At 48.0% G+C, this 27417-nt stretch overlaps 3 protein-coding genes across 5 annotated transcripts; 1 reads left to right on the top strand and 2 right to left on the bottom strand.

Annotated features, from left to right (window-relative positions):
- Nucleotides 1-59: 59 nt before the first annotated feature.
- NAA20 (N-alpha-acetyltransferase 20, NatB catalytic subunit) lies at nt 60-10192 on the bottom strand. Of its 2 annotated transcripts, none has more exons than XM_025171953.2 (6): nt 10178-10192; nt 7428-7452; nt 5413-5503; nt 4268-4403; nt 2172-2317; nt 60-473 (listed from the first exon to the last, which is right to left on the bottom strand). In XM_025171953.2, exons 1-6 carry the CDS (start codon nt 10186-10188, stop codon nt 388-390), a joined length of 495 nt encoding a protein of 164 aa, XP_025027721.2. In that variant the 5' UTR covers nt 10189-10192; the 3' UTR covers nt 60-387. The 2 variants fall into 2 exon arrangements, with proteins under 2 accessions (XP_025027721.2, XP_007436430.1); XM_007436368.3 differs by lacking the exon at nt 10178-10192 and adding an exon at nt 8947-9089.
- Nucleotides 10174-13620, bottom strand: PIGM (phosphatidylinositol glycan anchor biosynthesis class M). 2 transcript variants are annotated; one of them, XM_088148857.1, is made up of 2 exons: nt 13501-13620; nt 10174-11649 (listed from the first exon to the last, which is right to left on the bottom strand). In XM_088148857.1, exon 2 carries the CDS (start codon nt 11539-11541, stop codon nt 10174-10176), a length of 1368 nt encoding a protein of 455 aa, XP_088004983.1. In that variant the 5' UTR covers nt 11542-11649; nt 13501-13620. The 2 variants fall into 2 exon arrangements, with proteins under 2 accessions (XP_088004983.1, XP_088004982.1); XM_088148856.1 differs by lacking the exon at nt 13501-13620 and adding an exon at nt 12799-13344.
- Nucleotides 13611-26914, top strand: CUNH8orf82 (chromosome unknown C8orf82 homolog). The gene is made up of 3 exons (XM_088148864.1): nt 13611-13887; nt 21460-21508; nt 26258-26914. Exons 1-3 carry the CDS (start codon nt 13747-13749, stop codon nt 26683-26685), a joined length of 618 nt encoding a protein of 205 aa, XP_088004990.1. The 5' UTR covers nt 13611-13746; the 3' UTR covers nt 26686-26914.
- Nucleotides 26915-27417: the final 503 nt, after the last annotated feature.

Genomic DNA, 27417 nt, shown 5'->3' with positions numbered 1-27417 from the left:
TACAGTTCAAATTGCTCAAATCTAAAACTGAGTATTTTTTCCAAAGACTATACTTAGACTTGCTTATTTAATTTTATTAAATTAATGTAAAATTCAGTGAAAATGTAAAATTTTATCAGTCCTCCATTATTAGAAATACAGCCTTAGGATTTATTAATATTTTTAAAATTGAATCATGACAAATAATGAATTCGTAAGATTGCTTCTGCTTTCAGGGCATTACAAGATTTAGAGACGTAGCCTAAAAGTGAAAACCTTTCTTGGTATTTGCATACACTCTCTCTCTTTTTCTTCAAAGGCTCTCAGTTGCATTAAAGATATCCTAATTGTTCCCACTTATCTACAGGTTTTATTCTCAGTACATTTTATAGCAACCACAGCATCCACTTATTCAATATCTTCTGGTCTGACAGGATGTGGTAATGGTATAATTGATTTCTTCTCTTTATCCCTTGATAGAGCTTTCCTCATGTCTGTAAAAAACACGGAACAAAATACAGATTCATAACACAACATACAATTCAAAGTCCAGTGGAACTGCAACTGTCTATCAACCCTCTGGAATGACGTCCCCAAAGATCCGCATGGCTTCCACCCTGAGGACCTGACTATTCTCCCAAGCTCTCTTCCAGTAAGTGAACACTGAGCCCCTGCTGAATGGAGTTTTTGGTTGGTTATATGTGGTTTTGGGGGCTGTTTATGATTCATCTTTTCTAATTTTTTACTTTTTAATGGTAAGCCGTCCAGAGTCATTGGGAATCAGGTGCCCTATACAATGTCCAGGTATTTATTTTATTTATTTATATGTCAAATTTGTTAGGGGGGACGCGGTGGCGCAGCGGCTTAATGACACTGAAAGTTGCCGGCCAGAAATGGTCGACACTTCAGCGGTTCGAGCCCAGCTTTCGCGCAGCAGAGTGAGCTCCTGCTTCCTCCCCCAGCTCCTGTCAACCCAACAGTTCGAAAACTTACGTGAGTAGATAAATGGGCACTCTCACTCTGGTGAGAGGAAAAATGCTGGCAGCGCCTTGCAAAAAAGGAGCCGGGAGCAGTTGCCAGTAGCGCGGAAGCCGCACACGCCTGAAAAAGGCACGAAGCAACAGAAACCCCACCTCCTGCACTCACCAGCTGGGCTCTGCTCTAGGAAGGAGGCCCTGGCAAACCACTTCCGAAACACTTGCCTTGAAAACTGCAAGGACTCGTCCAGGCAGTCACCGCAGAGTCGGTAACGACTGAGTGCGGATTAAAAAAAAAAAAAAATGTCAAATTTGTCACTGCCCATCTTGTTGAAATGACTCTGGGTGGTTTACAAAACAGTTAAAATCAATTAGATTAATAGATAGTCCTCACTTAGCAACCATTCGTTCAATGACAGTGCTGAACAAGGAGACTTACAGCCAGTCCTTGAAGTTGCAGCCATCGCAGCGTCCCCACAGTCACGTGATCACCATTCCCTACCAGATTCCTACAGTCAATGGGGAAGCCAGCAGGTTGCAAATGGCGATCACATGACCACACGGGGTTCGCCTAACGATGGCAACTGGAACTGCCAGAACTGCCATAATTTGGTGTGGTCATGTGATGTTGCACTTTACAATGGTGTCACTTAGCAACGGAGTTGCCACCCCAATTACCGCTGTTAACTGAGGACTACTTGTATGTGTGTGTGTGTATAAATAATAAATAAATGTCACCATTCCTATATGTCTTTAGAAAGCTACTGGTGAATTCTACCAAGAGTTACAGGAGTAGAGCTGAAAATATAACATCCGGAATAAAATTGGATATTGCATGCTGTTATTATCCATTTTCCACCAATTATGCAGTGCTCTGACAAGCTCATTTTTTTTTTCTGTATCTGTTCTACCCCTGTGAGTCCCATTTGGTTGTCTTTCTGGAAATTTGGATTACAGATAAAAGTGCATACACAGATCTCCCCTGTACTAACTTAACTGTTTATAATTTAACAATATTGTAATACAGTGCACAAAATATATATGTAAGGCTATTTATCAAAATATAAAGATGTAGGATTTGGGGGGGATTTTTTCTGGTTTTTTGCATGTAACGATTTTAAAAAACAGAGACAAAGACATTATAAAAAATGGGAATTTATGTCATTGTCATGTTGAGCCCAAATGTCCTTTACTTCTAAAAATCCAAACACTTACCATAAGCATCTTCATCCGGTTCCCCACTGCTGGCTGAGTAGTATTCTAACACTGTTCTGTACACGCTGTAGCCTAGTTGCTTGTACATGTTCACTGCAACCTGATTTGACACTCTTACAAAGAGATCCACAAAAAATCCACCCTTTCTTCATCAAGAAAGAAAATGGAATGGTAAGAAAACAGCTAGGGCAAGATGAAGTTATACAGTACCGTTATGAAAAATGACATCAAAGCTTCAGTGTGGTGCATAAGAGAGGCAAATACTGTTTCCACTTAGGCAAAACAAGATACCGTCGTTAAAGAAGCTTAGCATGACACCCAAATCCTGGTTTGCAAATTAGAAACCTGGGTTTGATACAATCTCTCTGAACCCTTTAAGGTCCCTCAAATTTGGAAATGCATCTGAATCACCAGGTCACAGCTACAGACACTCCTCTGTACCCAGCGGTCTCTGCACCTACTAGCTCACTCCATGACTCATGCTGGCAAGGGATGATGGGACTTGGAGTCCAACTCCTGCAGGACCACACATGGCACATCTCTGGCCTAGAGGACAAAATGCTGAGCAGGCAAAAAATAATTTGCCTAATCACCAATACTCTGGGGGTTTGTGTTGATTTGACTTGTTGAAACATTGATCTACAAATACTAGTTTTGCAGTCGGAATTAGCACTAAACTGGAGCTAACTTCAAACACAAATGCACATTAGTCTTGAGGCAACCAAGGAGGTGGCTGTGCCTATCTCTAGGATTGCCCTGTAAGAATTAGCCAATGGTTTCATCACCCCAGTGTCTGTTATATTACTGTGAGATTGTGTTGCATTTTGACAAAAGCCCTAAAGCAGTGTTTCTGTGATGGAATGGACTTATGAAGGCCATGCTCAGGGAGATAAACGTGTCCTTAGCCCCCAACAGGAGCTGCCAGCCTCATCTTCTTGAACTTCCCACGCTCCTGTTGGGGGCTAAGAACACGCTTATCTCCCTGAGCATGGCCTTCATAAGCCCATTCCATCACAGTTTCTTGACCTTGGCAACTTTAAGACATGTGGACTTCAACTCCCAGAATTCCCCAGCCAACTCCCAGAATTCTGAGAGTTGACGTCCACATGTCTTAAAGTTGCCAAGGTCGAGAACACTGCCCTAAAGTCACCTGATGCAACTAGGGCCCAGCTTAACATATAAAAATCATAGGGATATCTAAAGCTGTTACATAATATTTAAAGAATACCCACAAAAACACAGAGAGCAGAAGAAAATCCAGTAACTCCTTCATCCACCACTATAACCTGGCATATTGCTATGCTCAGCAGAAGCCATGGAAAAATACCATGAGCCAATCATGTGCATATTTCCATGGAAAAAGATCTCACTGTAATTAGCAGGCAGAATTCCAGTGTTTCCTACAAAGCCTGTCTGGGAGTTTGCTACTCTTTTTGCACCAAAAGTGCTAAGTAAGTGGGAAGATGTATCTGCTTATGCGCATCAAGCAATTCTCAAATAAGAGTTGAGGTGTTAGGTTATTCCATGACTAGAACAGGTCAAATTAATTTTCTCATCTATTTTGGCTCAATTATATTACCACACTGAAAAGAGATACAAGGAAAAACTAAGAACACTCAAATTACAATGAGAGGTAATCTATGTCTATACATTTCACATTAACATGTTTCTTTCTATTTCAGTTAGCGCTATCATGAATGGTCAGTTTTCTTACTGCTATACATATAAAATCCACCCATAAATGCAAAGATTTACTAGCTGTTTTATATTTAAAAGCATTTGGCCTACTGCATTATTTAAAACTGCTTTCTGCAACCATGGAATTTTTAAAATAAATTGAAAACTACACCTAATCTATAAATCTTATGCCATCATATATTTTTAAGGATGCCATAACACTCCTAACTTGCAGCATAAAAACAAAATATGGCTATCCTTTAGATTTTGTCATCTCTCTGATGCCTAACAAACCAGATCAGGCTAGAGGTATGTTCTTTCCCTAAAACAAATACTGGCAATTAGGATTTTCACCTAATCAATACCTCCTTGAGATCGCAGCCAATACATTTGCTTACAACCTCCAAAATCTGCCCCACCTTTCAGATATTTCCTCCAGCAGCTCCATCAGTTTAGCAGCCAGACCCAGCCGGCGAAACTCAGGCGCGACCGAGAGCGCGGTGACGTGGCCGTGCCATTCTTCCCTGGCCACCGAACCTTCTGCTTTCCCCATGACTGCAAGGAAAAGCAGCCATGATCATCCTACAGAAATGCTGCAACTGATCTTTTGTTCAGGTATTTGTTTAGCAGTTTATTTCAGCAGAAAAAAAAAACATTTCACTACAGAAGCACCCTAATTAAACAAATCTCAAGTTCAAAGCGAAAAGGCAGATGATATAGCATTTGGAGGAACCTCAGTTTCACTGGGGAAAAAAAGAGTAATTCTGATTCTGGTGATTGAAAATTCTGGTTATTTCCCAGAGTATCAAGAATAATAGGGCCAGGCTCCAATTTTTGCTAGCCACCTGATCAGGAGACCGTCTTGCATTTCCCACTCACATCAGAGAGATTATGAGGAGGACTCTGTCTGTGACTCCCCAGAGCAGGATGAAGAGAGCCACTCAGAGCAAAGAGAGAAACGTACTTCTTCCTAACTCCTCCTTAGGGCCTGCTTAGCTCCATGGTTTCCTTCTGACATTAGCAACCACCGCCCAGGACTGGAACTGCTGGGACTACCAGCCCAAATCATTATTTCATCACTGCGTGAAACTGAGCTACAAGGATGTAAAGGGAGGAGCATGTAGGTTCAGTTCCCTAATCTAACAACCCTATGCCCTTCACAGTTAAAGTGGGTGGCGTAAATCTGCTATTGAAAATATAGTGCCACTTAAATCAAGGTGGGGGTGGCCCAATTAATTTCCGGCAAGCAACATGCTTGGTTAAGGCCAATTGTCTATGAAGCAAGTCAGCATAAAATCTGATTTCTGACAACAAGTAAAATGCTTTGTTGTAAAGTCAGAAAATCTCTTTAAAGTTATATGGACTTTGAAAGAAACATTGGTTCTTGCCCTCTGTAGTTTTTGGACATATAGTATTAGACCAAAACATTAGGGACGTTTCAGTCCAGGACTTCTCTGGCATCTTTACAACTGATCAAAAGCTTTCTAAAACTGATTCAGTTATCACAAGCCTATTTTCAGTTAATTAAAAGTCAAGATAGAAAAAAGGAAGAAGTTCTACTTACTGTAGCCCATCAACTCTCCTCCAGGGGCTTCTGCAACAATAAAATACTCTGGCCAGTGAGCCAAGTACTGCAAGTAAAATGGAATTCCATACTATGAAGTATTTTATGTTAAGAAAAATTCACCTCAACATGAGTGTATTCAATCACCCAAATAAATAAATAAATAACTAAAACAAAAACCAAAACAAAACACATATATGAGAATCACTCCATAACTCCACTTTTTCGCATGTTAACAACATGGCTGTGATCAACCTATCAAGTAGCTATCGCTTCATAAGAGCATGCTTTTCTAAGAGCAAAAACTGGAAAATGTTTCATTCAAATTTCACCTGGCAGGCAGCATCTAGGAAAGGGAGAAGTTGTTTCACCAACGGCCCTCTTTTCTCATGCTACCCAGGAGGTTCCAATCCCTGGTGAAATTATTTTGTGGAAACAGAGGCGCCAACAAGGCACAAGGAAGGCTGAAGATTGCCTCCCTGCCCCCTTCTTCCTCCAGTACAAGCAGAAGTCCATAAATTTTCTGAATTTATGCACTAGCCTCTGTACTTCCCACTTGCAAATGTCAGGCAAATAACACTGATCTATCCTACAGGCTACAGTAAAGATTACTAAGATAAATATAAATTGTTCTGATCTGAATGATGCTGTGGAGGTTCTGTCTCAGTGCCGTGAGACTGTGGGGGCCTGGATGGGGCGCAACAGGCTTCAACTCAACCCAAGCAAGACCAAGTGGCTCCGGGTTTTTGGACCTCATGGTTCCAGGGACCTTCCATCTTTGGTTCTGGATGGGGTGGCACTGCCCCAGACAGACTCAGTGCGCAATCTGGGGATCCTCCTGGACTCATGGCTCCTGCTCAAAGAGCAGGTGGCAGCCGTGGCCATAAGGGCCTTTGCACAGCTTAGGGTTGCGCCCGTTCCTGGACCAAGGAGCCCTGCTCATGGTCATTCATACCCTTGTGACCTCCAGATTGGACTACTGCAATGCACTTTACATGGGGATGCTCTTGAAGAGTATTCAGAAGCTTCAACTGGTGCAAAATGCGGCAGCATGGGCAGTTATTGGTACCAGTTACTCAGCACATGTGACACAACTGCCCCACAAGCTGCACTGGCTTCTGGTGTGCTTCCAGGTGCAATTCAAGGTGCTGTTTGTCACCTTTGAAATCCTTCATGGCTTGGGACCAGGTTACTTACAAGACCGTCTCTCCCCAGTTGTTTCTACCCGTCCTATCCAATCTGGCAGGAAGGGCATGCTCTGGGTACCATCAGCTATGGAGTGTCGGTAAGCGGAGCCCAGAAGGAGACCCTTTTCTGTCCTTCCCCCTGAGATTAGATTAGCCCTGTCCCTGTTGGCCTTTTGTAGGGCCTTGAAACCTTGGCTTTGTGCCCGAGCTTGGGGCCCTGGGCGTGGGTTAGAGCCCATCTCCTGGTTGTATGGATGACAGGTTAGATGCCCAGCTGCTATGTGTTTTTATTTTTGTTTTATATTATATATTTTGTGGGTTTGTTATTTGTTTTATTGTAAGCTACCTGGAGTCACATAAACATGAGATGGGCAGCTATATAAATTGAGTAAATAAGTAAAATAAATATACATCAATTCAAAATAACTACTTATTCTTGTACAGCCATATTGAAGTCACTAGTTCAAATTTCATCTCCTCCAAGGATAATGCTCAAATAGTTACTGTATAGGTTATAAAGACCTAGTGTGAAATATTTTGGAGATACAAAAGTGTTAAAGAATGCTAAATATACTCTTCTGGGTAGGAAGCTACAGGGTAAGACGCTATTGTTCTGATTATAGGTGTGTCTCTTCAGGTGGTTTCCATATTATCTTTCTATGAAGCGCCCACAAAAAAATACATGTCTGCATAGTAGAGAAACTCTACTAGGGTGTTGGGATTCACTGTAACTCCCTAACAAATACCTTTCAGTGGCAAGTACATAATGTACGCAAAGATCCCCAGCTACTGCCATTAACGTCTCCAGCCTGAAGTCTTAAAAGATACAGTCTCTGTCAGAGGATCCAAGTTGCTGTGGGAAACAAGAATAATGCTTTAAATACTGCGAAAGGGACAAGGAGACACTAACATCGAACATTTCTAGCTAGAGGTAACCTTTCCAGCTTCTTCCAACCCACAGAAGAGTTCCTAAACTATTACTGTCATTTTCGCCAGCGTCATAGCAGTGGGAAGCAAATTCCAGCTCTCCTGTTGAGAGGCAGAGCTTCTGAGCAGCAGGCTCGCTAACTAGTTAGTGTTTCAGGGCTGGAGGGAGAAACATAAAGAGGCAGTGGTTATCTCCAACCAGCTTAATCAACCTTTCCATCAAGCGAACATTGAAAGACTTTTTCCTGCTTAGCAATACAGCAATACTTCATAGCATAACCTCTGCAAGATACAACAGGAAGAGCATTGATTAAGAAAAAGTATAGGCTGACTCTTTTTTCTGTGGTTGCTCCTATGCCTGGCTTTTGTTTAAATAGGAGGAAAAACTTCTAGATGATAAAATCCTCTCAGGACTTTTAAGGAGAAGCTGGTCTTGTGGATGGTTTAAGTGGTCTTCCTGCAGAGTCCCTTCCAACTCCGCCATTCTAGGATTCTGTTCTATCCAGCTGCAGTGAGAGTGTTTGGAAAAGCAGGAGTCCGTTGTTAAAGCCCACCCAGAAGGGTCTCCTTCTCCCTTCCATCCATTAACACCCTCCTCGAAGGCTGACACGACTGTGTGAGACTACAGCTAATTAAATGACAGACGGGGCTGTAACATCCAAACGCCACTCCAGGAAATCCGACAAGCAAGTCGATGTAGAACAGAAACTCTAATTCCCAACTCAAGAAGCCAGACACACGAGCGTTCAAGGACATATCACATGCCTGTAAGAAGCAGGCACTTCTTGCCTCAGCTCTAGAAGGGTCCTTGCAGATGTCTCTCTGACATCTGAGCTTGAGAAGGCTAAGCCTAATTGGACCCGGTTAGGGCCTGGACGGGAGACCACCAAGAGATCCAGGCGCTTCTTTCAGAAACGTCCTGCAAGGAGGACGCAGTGAGCCCCGGCGGCTTTGGCACCAGCAGCCGAGCCCGCGCAGCCGGGGACCGGCTCTGCCTCTGGAGGGAAGCGGGGCCGCGTCCGCTGCGCCCGGAGAGAAGGCCACCGGGTACCTCCAGCGCCAGACCGGGATGGACGAACCAGCCACGGGCTGGGAAGCTTGGGGCGTCCCAGAAGCAGCCGGGGAGACCCACACCACGCGGCCTTCGCTGGGGGGGGGCAGCCGGGCTCAGCGGGAAGGGCCTCTTGAGGCCATCGAGCCCACCGCCGCTTAGCGCGGGCCCGATTCTAACCCCCCCGCAAGGGCCGCCGGCCCCGGGAGCCACCGCCCCCAGTCCACGGGCTCCTCAGAAGTCCCTTCCGGCGCTCAGCCCAAGCGGGAGGGCCGCGGGCCCCCTCCCCTCTCCCGCCGCCCTCTCCCAGAGCCGCGGCAGGGGAGCCCCCGAGCCATCCCCGCTGGGCGCGGGGCCCGGGAGCCTCACATGTTGTTGAAGCGGAAGAGGTCGTTGCAAGTGAACGCCCGGAGCGAAGTCATGCCTGTCGCCGGGACAGCCGACCCGGAAGCCGACCCGCGACCCCAAGCGCTTCCGCCCGGCCTCCCGTCGCCCGGCAACGGAGCCGGCGGGCGTGGTCGCCGAGACCCCGCCCACCTGAGCGCAGAGAGAGGGAAAGTTAGAGACGCGCCGGTCCCTCGCTGCCGCCAGTGCCGGGTCCGCGTCTTCTGAACGGGCCTCGGCGGCGCCGCTGCGCGAAGGCCCAACTAGCGGGTGCCGGGAGTGCCGCCGACGCCCAGCCAGGCCTCGGGCATCTCCCCGGGGACGCCCTCCTTTGCAATCTCCTTCGTGAGCCCACTGTGGCCACCGTACTGCCTCGCAGGGCTGTTGTGGGGAAGAGAGGGGGGCAAGGCCGGCTATGAACCTTGAGAAGCCACGCAATCACCTCCTCTCTGATCATTGGGGTCCACTGAGAACCACTACAGCAGTGTTTCTCCACCTTGGCGGCTTTAAGATAGGTGGACTTCAACTCCCGGAATTCCCCAGCCAGCAAGGCTAGCTGGGGAATTCCGGGAGTTGAAGTCCACCTATCTTAAAGCTGCCAAGGTGGAGAAGCACTGCACCGCCAGTGACTGAAGCCAACTCTATTTTGCATCATGCACCCAATGATGTTGTGTCGCATGTGATGTCACACACACACACACACACACAAATGCCAGCTCCTTTACTTAGAGCACATTTTAAAAGGTTGTAACAAACAACGCATAAGGGCCCACAGAGGCAGACAAGCCAAGGAGCGTGAAGTGCCACAACGAGGGGGAAAAAATCATTTCCGCAAACCGTAAAAAATATGCACCCATCTGGATATGTTTAAAATAGAAACCTTAATCTTAAACGAGGGTTCTCATGTAAGACTTTTTCTTATACCCCTACCTGGTACATTTAGAAAGGGCAGATGTTGTTATAAGCTACCTATAAAACCCCAAAGCCTTAAGAACTTTCTATTCCGTGAATCCAATTTTTAATCAGATTTGTCGGAAAGTCTCCTGATTTTTTGCCACCGCAGACTAACGCAGCTGCCCTCCAACAGATTCTATTCAACCATTAACTCTTTTCAGAGCAATTTTATTTATTTCATTCATTTTTTCGACTCGATGCCACCCAACTCCAGATGACTCCGTGGCCTGAAAGAGTTCCCTGTTGGAGCAAGCTAACTTACAGCGGCTTCATTTTTCTGGGGATGTGCTCGGGATAGTAGTGAGAAATCATCTGAACGAGGATCGTGCAGTTGATCGAGAGGAAGGCCAAGCCTGCGAGCCACAGGAGCAGAAACGTGTTCTGCCCTTTAAACTCAAGGAAATAAGCAGGGAGCAGCCACAGGCCCTGCCCAAGGAGCCACAGCAGCAGAAGCATTGCCCCCCGCAGCCAGGACATTTCCAGGAAAGGCGTGACGAGGGGGAGGAGGCAAAGGTACCACAGGAAATACTGGGAGGTGCACACTTTGTTAAAGCTCACGAAAACCGCCGTGTGCAGGAAGCAGCAGAAGGCGAGGTCTCGGCAGTAGGCAAAGGAGATCGCGAGAAGTAGCAGGAGCTGGGGCAGGAAGGCGGCAAGCCCCAGAGCCAAGCTCCAGTCGCTCTCAGCCGTCAAGTACAGCATGTAGAAATAGGGGGAGAAGTTGTGGCGGGTATCTCTCCGGAGCAAATGGTAGAGGTAGGTGTGCTCCAGAAATTCCCAGCCATAGCAGAGGTAGAACGCAAGGGCCAGGGTGGCAAAAATGCCCCCGGACACCGTGGCAAAAAGCAGGACTTCGCGAGTGAACAACCTCGAGGAAAGCCCACAGCGGTGGCCTGCTGAAGCCACCTTCCCCTTCTCCGAAAGAAAAGCCTTTGCTTTTCCCAGCTCCGCCCCTGTGTTGCTTTGCAAGTAGAGAACGAAGGGCAACGCGTAAGTCACGGGGTAGATTTTCATATGCACGGCGAGGCCATAAAGAACAGCCGCCTTCACCACGTGCCTCTTGGCCATGTAATAAAGGGTGCCAAGGACCAGGCTGGCAACCAGCGACTCAGCATTTCCTCGGCTGGACACGGTCATGGGCAGCGGGTTGAGCAGCCAGAAGGTGCAGCAGCCACAGGCCCTCCAGCTTTCCAGCCCTCGGAGAAGCAAGATCTGGTACATCAGGAAGGCAGCCACCAGATCCCCAGCCACAAAAAGGATCTTGCCGTACAAGTCACTAACATGAATGTTTGGGGTCAACATCCAAGCAAGGAGCGGAGTATAGCGGTACGTGGCCCGCTGGTAAGGAGATTTCCCTTCCGTGACACATCTGGCAGCATCGGTGAAGACCTGATAATCAATGTCAGTATATTTCACCAGCATCGTCCTGTCCTGATAAATCCCATAAAAGATAAGGCCCAGCCGGATTAGGAAAGCGCTGCTGAATAAAACATCTTTCCGGAGGAACCTGTCAAGAATCCGCTGCCCTGCTCTCGGAGAGGGGGGCGCACATGGGTCTCTTGGAGAGGAATCACGATGAGAAGCAGATCCAGGAACCGGTCCAGATTGAAGACCTCCTCTGAGCATGGCTGCCAGATGAACTTGGTTGGATTGGTCAGGCTTGGAGGTTCCACTCCACACTCTTCTGAACTTCGATGAAGAATTCGGAGAATGGTGCTCAAGAAGCAGGCATTCCTGTTAAAAAGAATCACAGCAACCGTAAAAAAGCAGAGATTGAATTTTAAAACTGGATGGGCAGGCCCCTTGAGGTCAAGGAAACCACTACCTTGCTTGCTCAGTGTGCTAACTCATATTAACATATTTATGCATTAATACAGTATGACTGGCTGGGGAATTCTGGGAGTTGAAGTCCACATATCTTAAAGTTCCCAAGCTTGAGAAACACTGACAGATTGCTCCAAGACTTGGGATTAAAAAATTGTTAAATGCGTAAATTGCAGGCTTCCTTTTTTCTTTTTCTTCACGACTTTTGCTAGCAGGCTGGCATTGCTAGCAGGCATTGAGAATTTTATGTACTTTCTATCTTAAACTCCATACAAGGAAAGAAGAAGCCTACCAAATCCCATTAAACAGCTCTTTGCCATGCAACATTCATTGGAATAATTGTCTACTGTAATTAAAAAAGCAACAATTAACTCTGGAAAGGAATTTAAAGGGACTGAAACCCAAATATCTCTTCTGCTACAGGCCAAGGGTTCCTATTTCAATTGTAGCTTTGAAATAAAATGTAAAGCCATTTAAGAGCACTTTTACTACACGAAACCTCTAAAGCTAAAATAAACTATTAAGCCAGATAGAAATGATAGCACTGTAAGTCTTGCATGAAACAATTTCTCCTTCTGCTGATGCCAACATAGTTTGCAAAAGAACTAAATCCAGATAGGAGGAGCAACAGGAAAAAGCAGTAAGCTTTATGAACTCGGGGAAAGATAAATTAGAGAACTGTTCTCACTTTTCATTATGGAGTAATATGGCCAAAACTTATTTTCAAATTTCATCCCAATTCTTCTGAAAAGTACATTTTGAAGGTAGCAAATTCAAGTGGATTTCACCTAGAGCGTTTCTCTCCCGCCTCCTAACCAACCAACCAACCAACCAACCTTGTTTAGATTCTTCAAACTAGAATGGCTTGCAAAACCTGTATTGTTGCAGTTGATGGCTTTTTGATGTTTATTATTGCTACCTGATTTGATTTTATTCTTATAGTGATATGTTTTCTAACACATAGGTTGGATTTTAATGATCAACCCATGGATTTTTAAATATTTGGGTTCATGATATGCTCCAGTGAGTGAATGATAAGATCAATTAGCCATGGCTTACTTGCTGAAAAAATGTCCTGGGTTTGCACATCATACTGAGCCACATACTGACCTCCAGGCCCGGGTTCACACAACCAACCCGCCGGCTCAATTGCCGTGGGTAATCTGTGATCCCCTACGTTCGCAAGAATAGTCTTGGGGAAAATGGCAGGCAGGTGGAAACTGCAGGAGACACGCGGACTCTTCTCGGGGCACAGAAGCCTAGAAAGAGATGCTTGGGAAGCGGCTTCACAAGGGGAGAACGCTCGCCACAGCTGCCAAGCAGGCAGGCAGGCAGCGGAGCGGAGCGGAGCCTCTGAACGCGGAAGAGCGGCGGCTTCTGCCTGGTGACTTCATCAGGCCGCAAAGGGAGGCGACCTCCCAAAGGTTTTCCTGGGGGCTACAGGGTCATAAGGGGGCCGCAAGAAGAAGGAAGGGCCGTTCGTGCGTTCGGGGCTCGGAGGGGGGGAGAAGAGAGGAGGAGGAGGAGAGGTGGTGGGAGTGGAAGAGGAAGAGGAAGAAAAGGTGCCTTCTCCGTGCATGGATGGAGGAGGAGGAGGAGGAGGAACAGCAGCCCCCCTGCCGCGGGGCCCGCGCGCTGCAGCCCCCCTCCGCGTCCCGCGCCCCGGGCGGGCTCTGCCGTTTCTGCCCGGTTCGCTCAACGCCCTCCGGGGGGCAGAGGCATCCAGGCGCCCGGGGGGCGGGCAGGCGGGCGGCTACTCACCGGCGCTCGTCGGGCACAGGCGGCGGCCCTGCGGCGGAGCAGCGCGGCCCGGCTCGGCTCTCGGGGCGGCCGGCGCCCAGGCGTCCCGCTCCCGCCCCGGCCCAGCAGGGGGCCCCCGCGGGGCGGCACGGCGGGCGGAACCTTTCCGCTCGGCCCCAGCGCCGGGGGAGCGGGTCCGTCGCCGTGCGCTCCCCCGCAGCCTTTTCGGTCGGACGGCGCCGGCCTCCCAGCGGGGTTCCCTCAGGGATGCGGCTGCTGCGAGGCGGGCTTGGCCTCCTGCTGCGCCCGGGGATCCGTCGCGGGCCCGGGCAGCCCCTGTACCAGCAAGGCCAGAGCCCCTCGCCGCGCACCCGCGAGTACTTCTACTACGTCGACCACCAGGGACAGGTATGGGCGGGGGAGGCCCTCCGGGGGGCGGTGGGGGGAGGCGTGGGGGCCCCCCAGCCCCAGGATCCGCCCTGCAGCTGGGCCGGTCAACCGGCCAGCGCGTTTTCTGGCTGGGGGACGAAGGAGAGAGGCCGGCCATGGACCCCAAGCGAGCAGGGGAGGGGGAAACTTGCCGAGTGCAGCAAAACGGGCAGGAGAATCCCACAAAGCTGGGAGTTCATGGAAAGTGGGCCTTCAGACAGATCAGCCCTCGATGGGCACACAGAGATAAAGCCCGTTGACTGCCTAAAAAACGTAAGTCGGGAAAGGAAACAAACAGCCCAGGGCTGCTCCTGCCTAACAACCAGCCCCAGAGAAGCAGGAAACAGCACCTGATCAGGGAAGAAGCAGCACCCTCGTGGAGGAACCAGCAAGGAGGAAGCCACGCCCCCACCCAGGCTGTCAGGCAAGGGACCCCATACAAACAGCCAGCAAGCCCCGCTCCCCCCAGCACTGACGACGCTACCCGGTCTGATCGCGAAACGTCTGCAGGAGAACAACCAAGCTCAGAGTACCCCAAGGACTCCACAGTTCAACCCTGAACTAAGCCTATTCTCTTCTCTTGGGGAAAGAAAATAGCCCGGGACGTTTACAGAAATGTAAAGTGACACTGCACCCCCCCAACACACTCACCCAATCCCAAATTCACATCTATAGGGATGGAGGGGGAAGGATTAGGAAAGGATCTTGGAGTTGGGGAAGGAAGTTCGAGGAAAATACTGATCAGGAGCGCAGCAGTTCTGAAAAAGGCAAGGAGTCACTTAAATGGATGAAATTTAACAGAAGGAAGTGCAAAGGTCTTCACTTAGGGAGAAAAAAATCAATTGCATGGGATGGGGGATACCTGGCTTGATAAAAATGATCTTGCAGTTGGAATGGATTGTAACCTGAATATGAGCCAAAAGGGTGATAAGGCTGCAAAGAAAGCCAATGCAGTTCCATGCTGCATCAAGAGAAAGATAATTTCCAAATCATGGGAAGTAATCATTGCACTCTATTCTGCTTTGGGTAGCTGTGTCCAGTTCTGGGCACCATCCTTTAAGAATCCTCTACACAATTTCAGAGAAATTAGAACAGGCTCTGAGATTTTATCTTCAACTTACTAATAATTAAAACTTGCAATCTGTACGAATGGGTGACTCTCCACTGAGCAAATTGCTTAGTGCTTTCCTCTTCACAGAAATAAAGACTTAGTATTGAAGAAAGAGGAAAGAAAATGGTTTTTTCTTTTTCTGTATTTATCCCAGACATTCAATACCTTACTTATTATTGCATGATCTCTTATTGTTTATATCAACCCACAGATATTTATGCAAATGGTCTCAAAATCCTGCCACTTCCACAGAGGAAGCCAAGCTGTAAGGAGAAAGAATCCATACCCTGAAATCCATGTCAAGCAATTAGCATAGTAGCAGAGTTTAAAGTTTGGAGCCACCAGTCCACCTCGCTCTTTCAAATCTGGCAAAATCTTGAATTTAATTCTTGTTTTTTTATTGGGCCATATGTCGTTCAATACTAATTTGGGTTCCACAGTATTTTGATGGGGTTTCATCAGAGACTAAGGACAAAAATTAAAATTCACTTGAACGCAGCCAATTTTCTATCGCTAGAGCTTTGCCTGTTGATCAGCAGTTCCAGGAACTGTCTTTTTAACTAACAGGTACCACAGCCTGAAAAAGTTTGAAAACCCCAGTTCTGGTAGATCGAAACAAATTTCTGATCCTACTCTAATACATTCTGTTCTTTAATGTTGTGTCTCTACGGTTTAGAGATTCTACTAAAAACAAAATAAATCCCACAGCATGTATTGTATCTCCTTCCCTCCTCTAAATACTACACAAAACCTTTGAGAAGATAATTCTGTATTGTATCCCATACTGAAGGGAGCAGGTCTTTCCTTTTTTATTCGGTGCTTTCTTTTGCCTTATCATTCCATTCTCCAGCATTGCTGCCACCAGCTTTATTCAGACAGCAGCCACTTTCTTGAGATTATGCGAGCTTGCCCTTGCCTTCTCCTGTCTAGGGCTGAGAGAGAGGGACTGGGCTGAGGCCCCCCAGGTGGCTTCTGTGCCTAGAGCAGGACTAGAACTCAGGTTTCTCTGCTCCTAGTCTAGCACCTTAACCACTAGACCAAACTGGCTTTCAATTTTAACGTTGGGGCCAAGTAAAATATAACTCAGGCTCTGTATTTCCGCAGAGTAGCTTTTCACATTGGATGTTAAGTGGGAAGAGTTGGGTAAGGTATTGAAGCCTGAAAAAAAATGGCTCCCCCAAAAAATGCTCCTCCTCAGGGTGCAGAGAAGTTGAGGAGTCTTCTGGGTCTACAAGTAATTCTGGCAATTGCAGGCTGTGTGGAGTGAAGCCCTGCATCTTCTGTGATTACCCCCAACAGCAGAGCCATACAGTGGGACAAAAAAGTATTTAGTCAGCCACCAATTGTCCAAGTTCTCCCACTTAAAAAGATGAGAGAGGCCTGTAATTTTCATCATAGGTATACCTCAACTATGAGAGACAAAATGGGGGGGGGGGGGAAATCCAGAAAATCACATTGTCTGATTTTTAAAGAATTTATTTGCAAATCATGGTGGAAAAGAAGTATTTGGTCACCTACAAACAAGCAAGATGTCTGGCTCTCATAGACCTGTAACTACTTCCTTAAGAGGCTCCTCTGTCCTCCACTTGTTACCTGTAGTAATGGCACCTGTTTGACCTTGTTATCAGTATAAAAGACACCTGTCCACAACCTCAAACAGTCACCCTCCAAACTCCACTATGGCCAAGACCAAAGAGCTGTCGAAGGACACCAGAAACAAAATTGTAGACCTGCACCAGGCTGGGAAGACTGAATCTGCAGTAGGCAGGCAGCTTGGTGTGAAGATATCAACTGTGGGAGCAATAATTAGAAAATGGAAGACATACAAGACCACTGATAATCTCCCTCGATCTGGGGCTCCATGCAAGATCTCACCCTGTGGGGTCAAAATGATCACAAGAACGGTGAGCAAAAATCCCAGAACCACATGGGGGGACCTAGTGAATCACCTGCAGAGAGCTGGGACCAAAGTAACAAAGGCTACCATCAGTAACACACTATGCCGCCAGGGACTCAAATCCTACAGTGCCAGGCGTGTCCCCCTGCTTAAGCCAGTACATGTCCGGGCCCGTCTGAAGTTTGCTAGAGAGCATCTGGATGATCCAGAAGAGGATTGGGAGAATGTCATATGGTCAGATGAAACCAAAGTAGAACGTTTTGGTCTAAACTCAACTCGTCATGTTTGGAGGAGAGAGAATGCTGAGTTGCATCCAAAGAACACCATACCTACTGTGAAGCATGGGGGTGGAAACATCATGCTTTGGGGCTGTTTTTCTGCAAAGGGACCAGGACGACTGATCTGTGTAAAGGAAAGAATGAATGGGGCCATGTATCGTGAGATTTTGAGTGAACACCTCCTTCCATCAGCAAGGGCACTGAAGATGAAACGTGGCTGGGTCTTTCAGCATGACAATGATCCCAAACACACCGCCCGGGCAACGAAGGAGTGGCTTCGTAAGAAGCATTTCAAGGTCCTGGAGTGGCCTAGCCAGTCTCCAGATCTCAACCCCATGGAAAAAGCTTTGGAGGGAGTTGAAAGTCCGTGTTGCCCAGCGACAGCCCCAAAACATCACTGCTCTAGAGGGGATCTGCATGGAGGAGTGGGCCAAAATACCAGCAACAGTGTGTGACAACCTTGTGAAGACTTACAGAAAACGTTTGACCTCTGTCATTGCCAACAAAGGATATATAACAAAGTATTGAGATGAACTTTTGATATTGACCAAATACTTATTTTCCACCATGATTTGCAAATAAATTCTTTAAAAATCAGACAATGTGATTTTCTGGATTTTTTCCCCCATTTTGTCTCTCATAGTTGAGGTATACCTATGATGAAAATTACAGGCCTCTCTCATCTTTTTAAGTGGGAGAACTTGCACAATTGGTGGCTGACTAAATACTTTTTTGCCCCACTGTATAAGTTAGAGGAAATCTTGGCCACCTTTGAATTTGACCATCTTAAGCTAGGTTATTTCCCTTCGCCAGTTTCCCTATCTGAAGCAGGAGAGGAGCATTAGCTGCATCCACTTTAGTCACCCTGTGGATGTCCAGAATATTCTCACTTTTTCTAAAAGTATCGCAATTCGGTTCTAGACCCTGTTACCCTCAGCTTGCACAAAAACATCCGTACATTATTTGCAAACCAGCACCTTGTTACAATATAAAAAAGCATACAGTATTGTCCCTGGGTTCCCCCTTTAGGGAAACGTGACCAATTCACTGAAGGCCAACAGAGAATACTGCAGCATCTGCTCCAGTGCTGGGAAAGGCGTAACCAAATATTTTTGGTTGGAGGGGAGGCTTATGCCTTTAAAGACCTCCTGCCTCCATCATCTTCCCCACATGATCCCCAAGGAGTGTCTTTGCAGAGGACCTTTGGTCTTTTATTTCTTTCCAGCTAATGGGTGGTTGGAAAGGGCTTGCGCTGTCTGCCCATCTGCAGGACAACACTCCCAAAAGTGAATAGAATGGGACCAAATGTGTGGAGGAAGAAGCCAGCAAAAGAAAGACTGAGTTTGAACATGGGCTGAACCTGGCTGGGGACTGTGGAGAAAAAACGTTCCCCGATGCAACCCGTGGGAGAGGTATCTTGGGATGTTGGTAACTGCTCCTTTTTAAGCCCCCTCCGGTTTCCTTCCTGATTGTGTGCCCTAGAGTGGGGCTGCCATTAAGGGGTTAAAAGAGTTGGTGAAACCATGCGCTGCAGGCTTTCCCCTCCTTCCTCAGTACAAGCCAGCTTTACAAGCTGTTTGTTTGTTTATGAGATCTGTATGGCTGCTCACCTTCAGAATTGCACCTCTGGGATTCGAGCATAGGATTAAAAACACAGAACAAAATAACCAAGAAACATCAAAAGCACAAAATGCGGTAAACCAAGGCCAAATTGCCATCCTATTCACGCTCATCCAATGTCCAGGGAAAAAACAGGTTGTTTAAGGAGCTGAATCCTCACCCAGCCACTTTTCCATCAAGCATGGAACCTGGTCAGCTGTAATATTGACTGATTGATTATATGCCCTGTAGTTAGTATTACCAATTACATAGGTAGATTTTCTCCCTGACAATCTATCCCTAACCTGGCCTTTCAGGTCTTCCAACAGTGCCCACATCGCCATTGCAACTGAGTCCCTCCCCCTTGCTGCTGGTCCTCCCTTCTCTTTCCTTCCCCCTTTCCCAGCATCAGAGACTTCTCCAGAGAGCTGGGTCTTCGTATAGTATGTCTGAAGTAGGATCATTTGAGCCGGTTCATTTGTGCCTTGAGTGAAAACTCTGGGATGATTTGTTCAATGATCCATCAGTTTGTTTCTTTGGCTATCCACAATATTCTCAGGAGTCTCCTCCAACATCAAAGTTCAGAGGTGTCAATACTTTTCCTCTCCTGCTTGTAGTACTACTGAAGGGAAGAGCTTTGCAAGTGCTACTTATTCAGAGCCCTCCTATATTTCAACAAGGAGTGAACAGCAGAGATCATTTGTGTGTCCCAGCCCAGCTGCCGTTTTAATGGCTTCAACTTCCAGACTGTGTTTTCCTCTGCAGAAGCTAAAATATGTTTCTTCTCCAGGAATCCAAATCAAGTAATGAGGACCCTTGGCAATGTCAGCTTTAGAGCTAAATGTTAATGGGGACCTCCAGGGTAAAACAAAAATCAGCCAACTGGCAGATTCAGGGTCGGAAAGAGATGTTGGCTTTGTGCCAACCCTCAGGCAGTTTGGACCTCTTCTTAATCCATTAGCATCAGCTGCTGACTCACATTATTGTCTCTGCTATATTAATGGTGTATCTAATTAGCACTGAATTAATCATTACAGGGGAGATGAGGAGTTGGGGTCGGTATTAAAAGAAAAATGTACCACTGGCCTGATTCTCCAACCAACGTGGAAGTTAGCCTTCTAAGGAATACTGGAGTCCCCTGTCGCAGGGATTTCTTGGTACCCGATACCTCACCCGCTTGAACTGGGTGAAGTATGGGTCTCCTCCTCTGAGCCTCTTCGCTTAACTCTTGCAACCATCTTCCTCCCAGCTCAAGGGAAGTTGAGGCCAAAGGGTGGACAAAGGAAGATGGGATGGGACTAAGTTTATCTGGATGGTTGGGAAGCCTGTATCTCTTGAGGCACACCGTGCGAACCCTTTTGCATATGTCTGCAAAAGGTGTTCCCTGATCGAGTCATTGCACACGCACACCCCTGCTCTGTATTGTCGTTTTCTTCCATTCCCATGCCTTGTGAAACTATTCCACTCCTTCTGCAGGTTAATCACTAGCACTCACACCCTGGTAGTCTCATCTGGTGCCAAGGAAGGAGTAGCTCCCACAGAGGGCTCTTCAAGAAGCAAGGGTCTGTGGTGGGGGGGGGGGGGGCAAAAAGTCCAGATGGTGGCCACCACCATGCAGTTGAAGTCCTGCCCTTTTTTCATACCTCTGGCCGTGGCCACCATCTGGACTTTTTGGACGTGCACGCACAGTCCACAGACGTTCTGCTCGCTCCCAAAAGCAAGACAAAGGAAATACTACTGTATTATTTGGCTAGCTCCCAATAACAATCCTGACCTGAAAAGTCCTGCAGGAAACACTCAGGCAGCCTTGTCCAAAGAGCAGCCCCCAGCATCATGATGTGAATTTTAGGAGGCAGTCGTTGCACCAACTGCCCTTGGAGGGTACAGGCTGTGGTTCCAGGGCCCTGAAAAAGCACTGGGCACGTTCTTGCTGTCTATTACTTCTTGTGGGTCTATGGAGAGTTTCTGTGCTGACCCCTGTGGGTTAAAAGACAAAACGGTTTTTCACTCTTGAGATTATCCCAGATGTTTTCAGTCTTTTGAAACTGGATTGAAACTTCAGTCGATTGTAGGCCAGGACACCTTAGCAGAGAACGGAGGGAGATGGCAGTTGACAAAAGAGCTGGATTTGCTTCCAAAAAGAGTTGATGTGTTGCCCTTTTTCGCAGACTGAGCCCAAAATGTTTTAAGTTAAATGTGTTAAGCTTAGGGAGGGCTTACTTCTTAGTAAATACCCCAAGGGGTGTAGCCTCCAGGGCCAGCAACCAAGCAAGTGAGGGGTGTGTGCAGATCTTGGCCATCCTGCACACTTCATCAGGCACCCTAATTTGCCTTTTCTCCCACACCCAGCCTGATCGGTCTGGCTTAGGAGGCCAGGATCTGATGGTGAAACTGTCTCATGTGCCATTGAAGCAATGTGGGAAGCTGCACCACTGACTGATACACAGCAGGGAGGCTTGTGTGAACCACGGGGATGGCCTTTCTCCTCCAGGGTGGTGGTGCTGTTGCTTCTCTGTTTCTGAGGGAGTGGGTCTTTTCTTCCACTCCCTCCCTTTCCGTATATTCTGTATTTTGCAGAAAGAACGGCAGACAACTTACTCAATTTTTCTGTTTTTCTTCCTCCACCATCCCCACCCCCCCGATCTGATCCTGACAACGTTTCACAGCTTTTCCTGGATGATGCCAAAGTCAAGAACTTCATCACCTGTTTCAAAGGTAATGTCTACTCATTGCATCTCAGATCATACACGCTTTGAGGACAGGTAGGGTCACTGGAGAGGGAGGCTATCATGGGAGCACTTCTTCAAGTCAGCCCTAAACTGCTCCTGGACAGAGATGACCAACTGGTAGAACCAGCTGGGACCTTTTCTGTCCAGCCCTCTGCCATCTTCTCAGCCTCTGGGCAACTCTCCAGCAGTGAAATGGGAAGAGCTGCTCACTCAGAAACAGCTTTAGCTTACAGAGCTGTAGTGATATGATTGGGGTTTGCACCCCAGGTCAAGGGGAAGAGGGAATGTGGCTGGCTTTTCAGCTCTTGTGGCCAGAAGGTCAGCTTCTGTTTCAGTCCTTGCCAACAGATCAGACCTTCCGTGAATTAAGAAGTTTAACTGGGGACTTTTGGTCTTGCAAAATAACTCTTCTTCACAGGTTATGTGAAGGTTATGGCTGTTCAGACCTTAGATTCAGTTTCCCAAAGGGGTTTCACAGCACCAATACATGTCAGTCTGCAACTCCTTAAAGCAGCCCTGTCTTTTCTTGGGATTGCATGCAATTCCAGAAAAAGACATAGCTACTTTAAGGAACTGAGGCAGGTGGCACATTCTCACACCCACTCTCCAGGTCACCTTTTTAAAACTGAATCCAAAACTTGTAATTCTACAAGTTGTATAAGCCACAGCCATCCATCTTGGGCAGAAGGGGTTTCTGAAGGCCCACCGCTGTGTTGGTGAGATCTCTTGGGGAGAATCCAAGGGAGTGATCCATTAAGCTAGCACATGATCCCCCAGATCCCACCTTTATCTTGTTATCAAAGCAGCACTCATCCCCTCCAGCATTAAGAATCACTGGAATAATCTTTCAGAAGGGTATTAAATCTAGGCCAGGTCCCTGGCAAATGCAGGAAGCCCCCATCATGGATGTCAAACCATGGCCCTCCCCAAAAGGAAAGCAGAGTTTGCCACGCTGAATGAAGAATTGGGAGGGAGATCACAGCCGTAGGGGGGGGGGGCAGGATGTTCCAATACTAGCCCCATTCTTTTCCCATCTGTTGGGTCATTATTGAGTACCAGATTTACTACTTGTTCTCTGTTCCTCTGATGTGTGTCTCCTGCCCCCTCTACCCCCCCTCAGTCTCTCTCCAGTGGAGGCTCTTGCAGATCCACACCCCCCCCCCACATAAGCCTTCACAAGGCCCCGAGAAAATCACCCACTGTGAGGTCTGATGGAACTTAAGTCCAGAAATTCTTTTGCATTAGCTGGGAAAACGAAACTCATAACCTCTTTTTTCCCTGGATATTCTTCAGCCTAGAACAAATCTCCCCCCCCCCCCCCGATTAATCCGTCTGTGCATTAGCGTGTCTGCTGGGGTATGGTTCAGTCTCAGTGGCGTTTATTGCATCTCAGGTTACCTTGCTGAAAAAGTGGTGTGACTGCCTGGGAATTTTAAAAATCAAGACTGCTATTTTGAATTGCAACTTTCGTACTTCACAAGAAATGGCACAAACCCCAGCAAAAATACAGAAACAAGGAAGGAGGAACAGCAGCAGCCATTTGGGATGGTAAAATAGCAAGCGGCTTTGTTCAGCCTGGTGCCCTTCGGAGGCTGCCCTGCTGGCTGGAGTTGATGGGAGCTCGCCCTTCAAGAGAACTTCAGCTTGGGGAAGGCACAGTCTGTGGGTGTCTTTTTCTTGGGGTCATCTTCAAGGATCGCAAGAGAAGTCGCTTGTAATGATCATCTTAGAGCAGTGTTTCTCAACCTTGGCAACTTTAAGATGTGTGGACTCCAATTCCCAGGATTCCCCAGCCAGCAAGGCTGGCTGGGGAATCCTGGGAATTGGAGTCCACACATCTTAATGTTGCCAAGGTTGAGAAACACTGTCTTAGAGTGTTTTTTCTTTTCCCAAGAAGAAGCAAATGTTCTTGCCTCAAGAAACAAACATGTCTGGTTAACATAATCTGCTCCCAGAACAAAACTTTCTGGGTCATTTCAGTTACAGATTTCTGCCCGTGCTCCCAATGAAATTCATATCCGTAGTTCGGAAGAATCAGTGAGAAGGCGGGAGAGGCACAGGTCTGGCATTCCATTTTAGTGAGTACCTTCCGGGTGTACGAAAGTACTTCTTTGAGTGTAGGGATGTGCGACCCACTCAGCACCACTGTTATCCCGAGCGGTCTAGCGGGAGGGGTTGCGGGGAATGCCTGCGGGCCAGCTCTGCAGCTGGTCCGGCTACAAATATTTCAAGAGCATCCCGCTCAGATGTAGTTTTTATGAATGCCACTGCTGAGCCCTCTTTCCTTTTTCCCTTTCGGAAGGTCTCCGTTGCCTCTCTTGTTACTGAAATTAAATAGAGGGGACTCAGGGCCCTGCGGCATCTAAATAGCATCTAATTACACACACACACACACACACACACAGGTTTCTCCTCTTCCATCTTCTCCATCATGGGCACAAATCTTGTTTCCTATTTGCGCATATGGATCTGGCCTCGTTACATAATGCTCTCAGTTGGGAACTGGCCTTTCGCCAGCAGCCTCCAGTCCCTCTTGTCGACATCTCCTGCTCCCGGCAAAAGCAAACACGGTCCTTTCTGCATCTTAATTTCAGCTCCCCAATTACGCGGCTGCAGCTGCACTGCTAATAACTCAAATTTACGAGTCACATACCTGCCGGTGCTTGTGAATGCCGGGGGCGGGGGGGCTGTGGGCCATGCTTGCTGAGCTGGCTGCCAAAGCCGAGGAGGACAGCCAGGCCGTATTCCAAGGAAACGGAAAACATACAGGGGGACAGCCTTCCTTGGTGCTCGGAGTCAGCGATGCCGATCAGCGAGAATTCGGGTTTACATACTTGCTCCTTTTGTTCCCCCACTTTCACATCTCAGTCAGGATCCATTTTAGATGCAAAGTTTTGTGAATCCTCTGGGAAGATTTGCCTAAAGAACAGGAGGTATGCACGATCTGCACCCACACCTTGTACGTTGCGTTTTCTTCCCCTCCGGCTGACATGGAGGGGAGAGGGAAGCAACATGAAAAGCACCACTTGGGCAAGATCTTTATTAAACTCAAGACCCCCCCGCCAATGTATCCAGAAAGTCCTTAAGCTTTTGAATGGAAAGGTAGCAGCGTTGAGACCTGTCTCCACTTGAACTCTTTGTGGTAGCTGATAGACTGGGCACCAGCGAGGATCCCTGGGGATAGATTGTGGCGATGGGGCAGCCCCATTCCGCTTTGAGTTCCCTTTGACCGAATTGTTCGGCATTCCCTTTGGGCCTGCGTCTGTTCTGCACCCTGCTTGCAGGCCTTGGTCTTCTCTTGACGTGGGTCATTCAGGGGTGTCTGCCAGGTCTGGCCAAACGAGTTGAGTTGTCCACAAAACCCAAGTGGAGTTGCACCATGGCAGCCATTGTCTTGAGTTTTTTGACCCTACCCTGCAGACCCCCCTGTGTCATTGCTAGACTGTGACCTGGATTTGGGGGCTCAAGGGATCTGCTCTGGTCCCCTTGGGCTGCTAGTTGTGGCCATTCTGCTTGGATTCTCGCCCCAAGGCCAAGCTGCGGAGCAGCCTCTGGGGAGCCAGGAAAATCACTCTTGTGTTTGCCATTCTTTCTTAGTGTATCCCAATCTCCTTTTTACATCCACCACTTTTCTTATTAAAAATGGAAACAAAAGAAGCAAATGAGCCCGCCGGCTTAGACCAGACATGGGGCCCACTTGTGAATCCCACTCTTTCTCCACCCCCATTGAAAATTAAGGCTTTCATTGTTCTGGACCACAACTCCCAGCACCCTCAATCTACTCCCACAATATTTGACACTCCTTGAACCCCTCTGCTTTCATTGGATCTCTTTGGAGAAGGAGGTCCCAGGGAAGGGCCACGGAATGGAAAGGCCCATTCTTTAATAAGGAAGGGAAGCATAGGGCAAGGGGTGGGGGGAGATTCTAGCAAGATGGAAGGAATTGACTTTTGCAAAAGAATCCAGCTGACTTTTTGAGAAGCAAAGGAGAAGTTGCTGCATCTTCCTCGCCAAGCCATTCGGGTGTCACAGCGAAAAGGAACTTGAAAGCTTTGTCTTTGGAAGAAGCAGAGAGTGAGAAGGTCCTCTGTGAAATCCAGCCTTTCCTGCAGGAGAGGACAGCAGTCATTATCCTGGACCCTCTTGGGAGGGGTGGGTCAGAAAACCCATTAAGTGGTTATTGTGACCTTTTCCCTTGCCACCAGCAATGCTGGCTTGTCAAAGATGGTCCAAAGCATCTTGAGAGTCCTTAGACTATACCAGTATTTCTCAACCTCAGCATCTTTAAGATGTGTGGACTTCAACTCCCAGCTGGCTAGGGAATTCTGGGAGTTGAAGTCCACACATCTTAAAGATGCTGAGATTGAGAAACACTGGACTATACCCTTACAAAGTCTTGTACGGTAATCAGAAGAGCCTAAACAAATTACACAAACCCACGTTATAATACAACTTTAGTGGCACTGAAGGGGAAGGTCATCAAGCCTCCACCAAACCCACTGACTCAAAGCGTCCTGGGGGGCTAATCTGGACGGTGGGGAAGTCTTCTGATGGCTAGCGTTTTGGCTGATGGGAAATTCCTTCCTCCTAAGTTTGCCTTGAGTCTTTCTTTGGAGGGAGCCGTTGTTTTGCAGACCCCCCTCTTGCTTCTCACCCAGCCAAAGCGGGTGAAAGTCCTGCCTGCCACTCTGGAAGCACCCTGGTGACGCGCCTCTGCTTTCTCCCCCTCCTGCAGACAAGCAGTTCCTGGTCTTCTTTTTCCAGCGGCTGAAGCTGAACCAGAGCGGGCGCTACGAGGACTCCTTCCCTTACCTGTCGCCCTGCGGCCGGGAGCACAACTACGTCCGCTGCGATGACCGGCCCGTGGTCTTCACCCACCTCTTGGAAGGGCCGTCGGACCAGCAGCTGCTGTCCTTCTGCGGGGGCGCGGACCAGTTGGCCGTGCCCTTCCAGCCTGAGAAGCTGATCATGCTGCCGGAGAACGGGCGCGTCTATCACCCGGGGCCAGAAAGGGCTGGGGGGGTGGGGCTGGTGAAGTCAGCCTTGGCCTTTGAGCTGAGCCCTTGCTTCGAGTACCAAGAGGGGCCCAGCCAGCCGCCCACCCATTTCCACTGGCAGGAGAAGAGGTTCGCGCTCACAAACGAGCTCCTGCAGTTGATCTGAGGCCGGCCCGGGAAGCAACACAGCCAACGCCTGGAGGTCTTCAGGGATTGCCCACTTGGGAATCCTTGCCTTGGCGGCGGCAAGAACAACAGAGGGGCACCTCCTGCCCTGCCAGGTGCCTTGTCTATCCAAGCAGACATTCCCAAGAAGATGCCAGAAAGCTTCTGTCCAAAGCCCCATTACGGGAAGGACCTTGGACGGTCTCTGGAAATAAAGCCGTTTCACGGTTTGTGCTCAGGACTGGTCAGTATTCAGGCCGTGGCGTGACTGAGTGCAGGGCCTTTCCCTTTCTTCAGCTTGCTCCATGGACGACCAAAGCCAGACTTTGCTTAGCAGCAGGAAACGTCAGGGGCCCCAGGCTGACGAGCAGATTCCTCAAATGCAGGCTTTGGTTGTGTGGAGCGGCCCTGGGATCAGTCCTTTAGCTTGGACTCTCCTGAACTAACTCACTGTAAAAGCAGTAAGGGCTGTTTAACAAAGAAAGGGAGACTCCTTTCCTAGAACTATTTAAGCAGAGTCAGAGATCTGTAAGGGCAGATTCCTGCATTGGGCAGGGGTTGGAGTAGGTGATCTCCAAGCGCCAACCTTTATGTCCTATGAATCCATGTCTCTATGAAGAGAAATACTGGAGAAGCAGACGACGTTTCAGGGCACTTTCCAAATAAATCCACCTCATATGAAAATTCCCTCCTCCTCCATTTTTATATACCTGTTTTATTGGGTGGGTGGGTG

The sequence above is a fragment of the Python bivittatus genome, unplaced genomic scaffold (assembly GCF_059951505.1).
Source record: "Python bivittatus isolate LINGU-HERP-01145 unplaced genomic scaffold, Pbiv_v1 ctg000590_np1212, whole genome shotgun sequence".
Taxonomy (NCBI): Eukaryota; Metazoa; Chordata; class Lepidosauria; order Squamata; family Pythonidae; genus Python; species Python bivittatus.
This window is presented reverse-complemented; position numbering and strand designations above follow the sequence as displayed.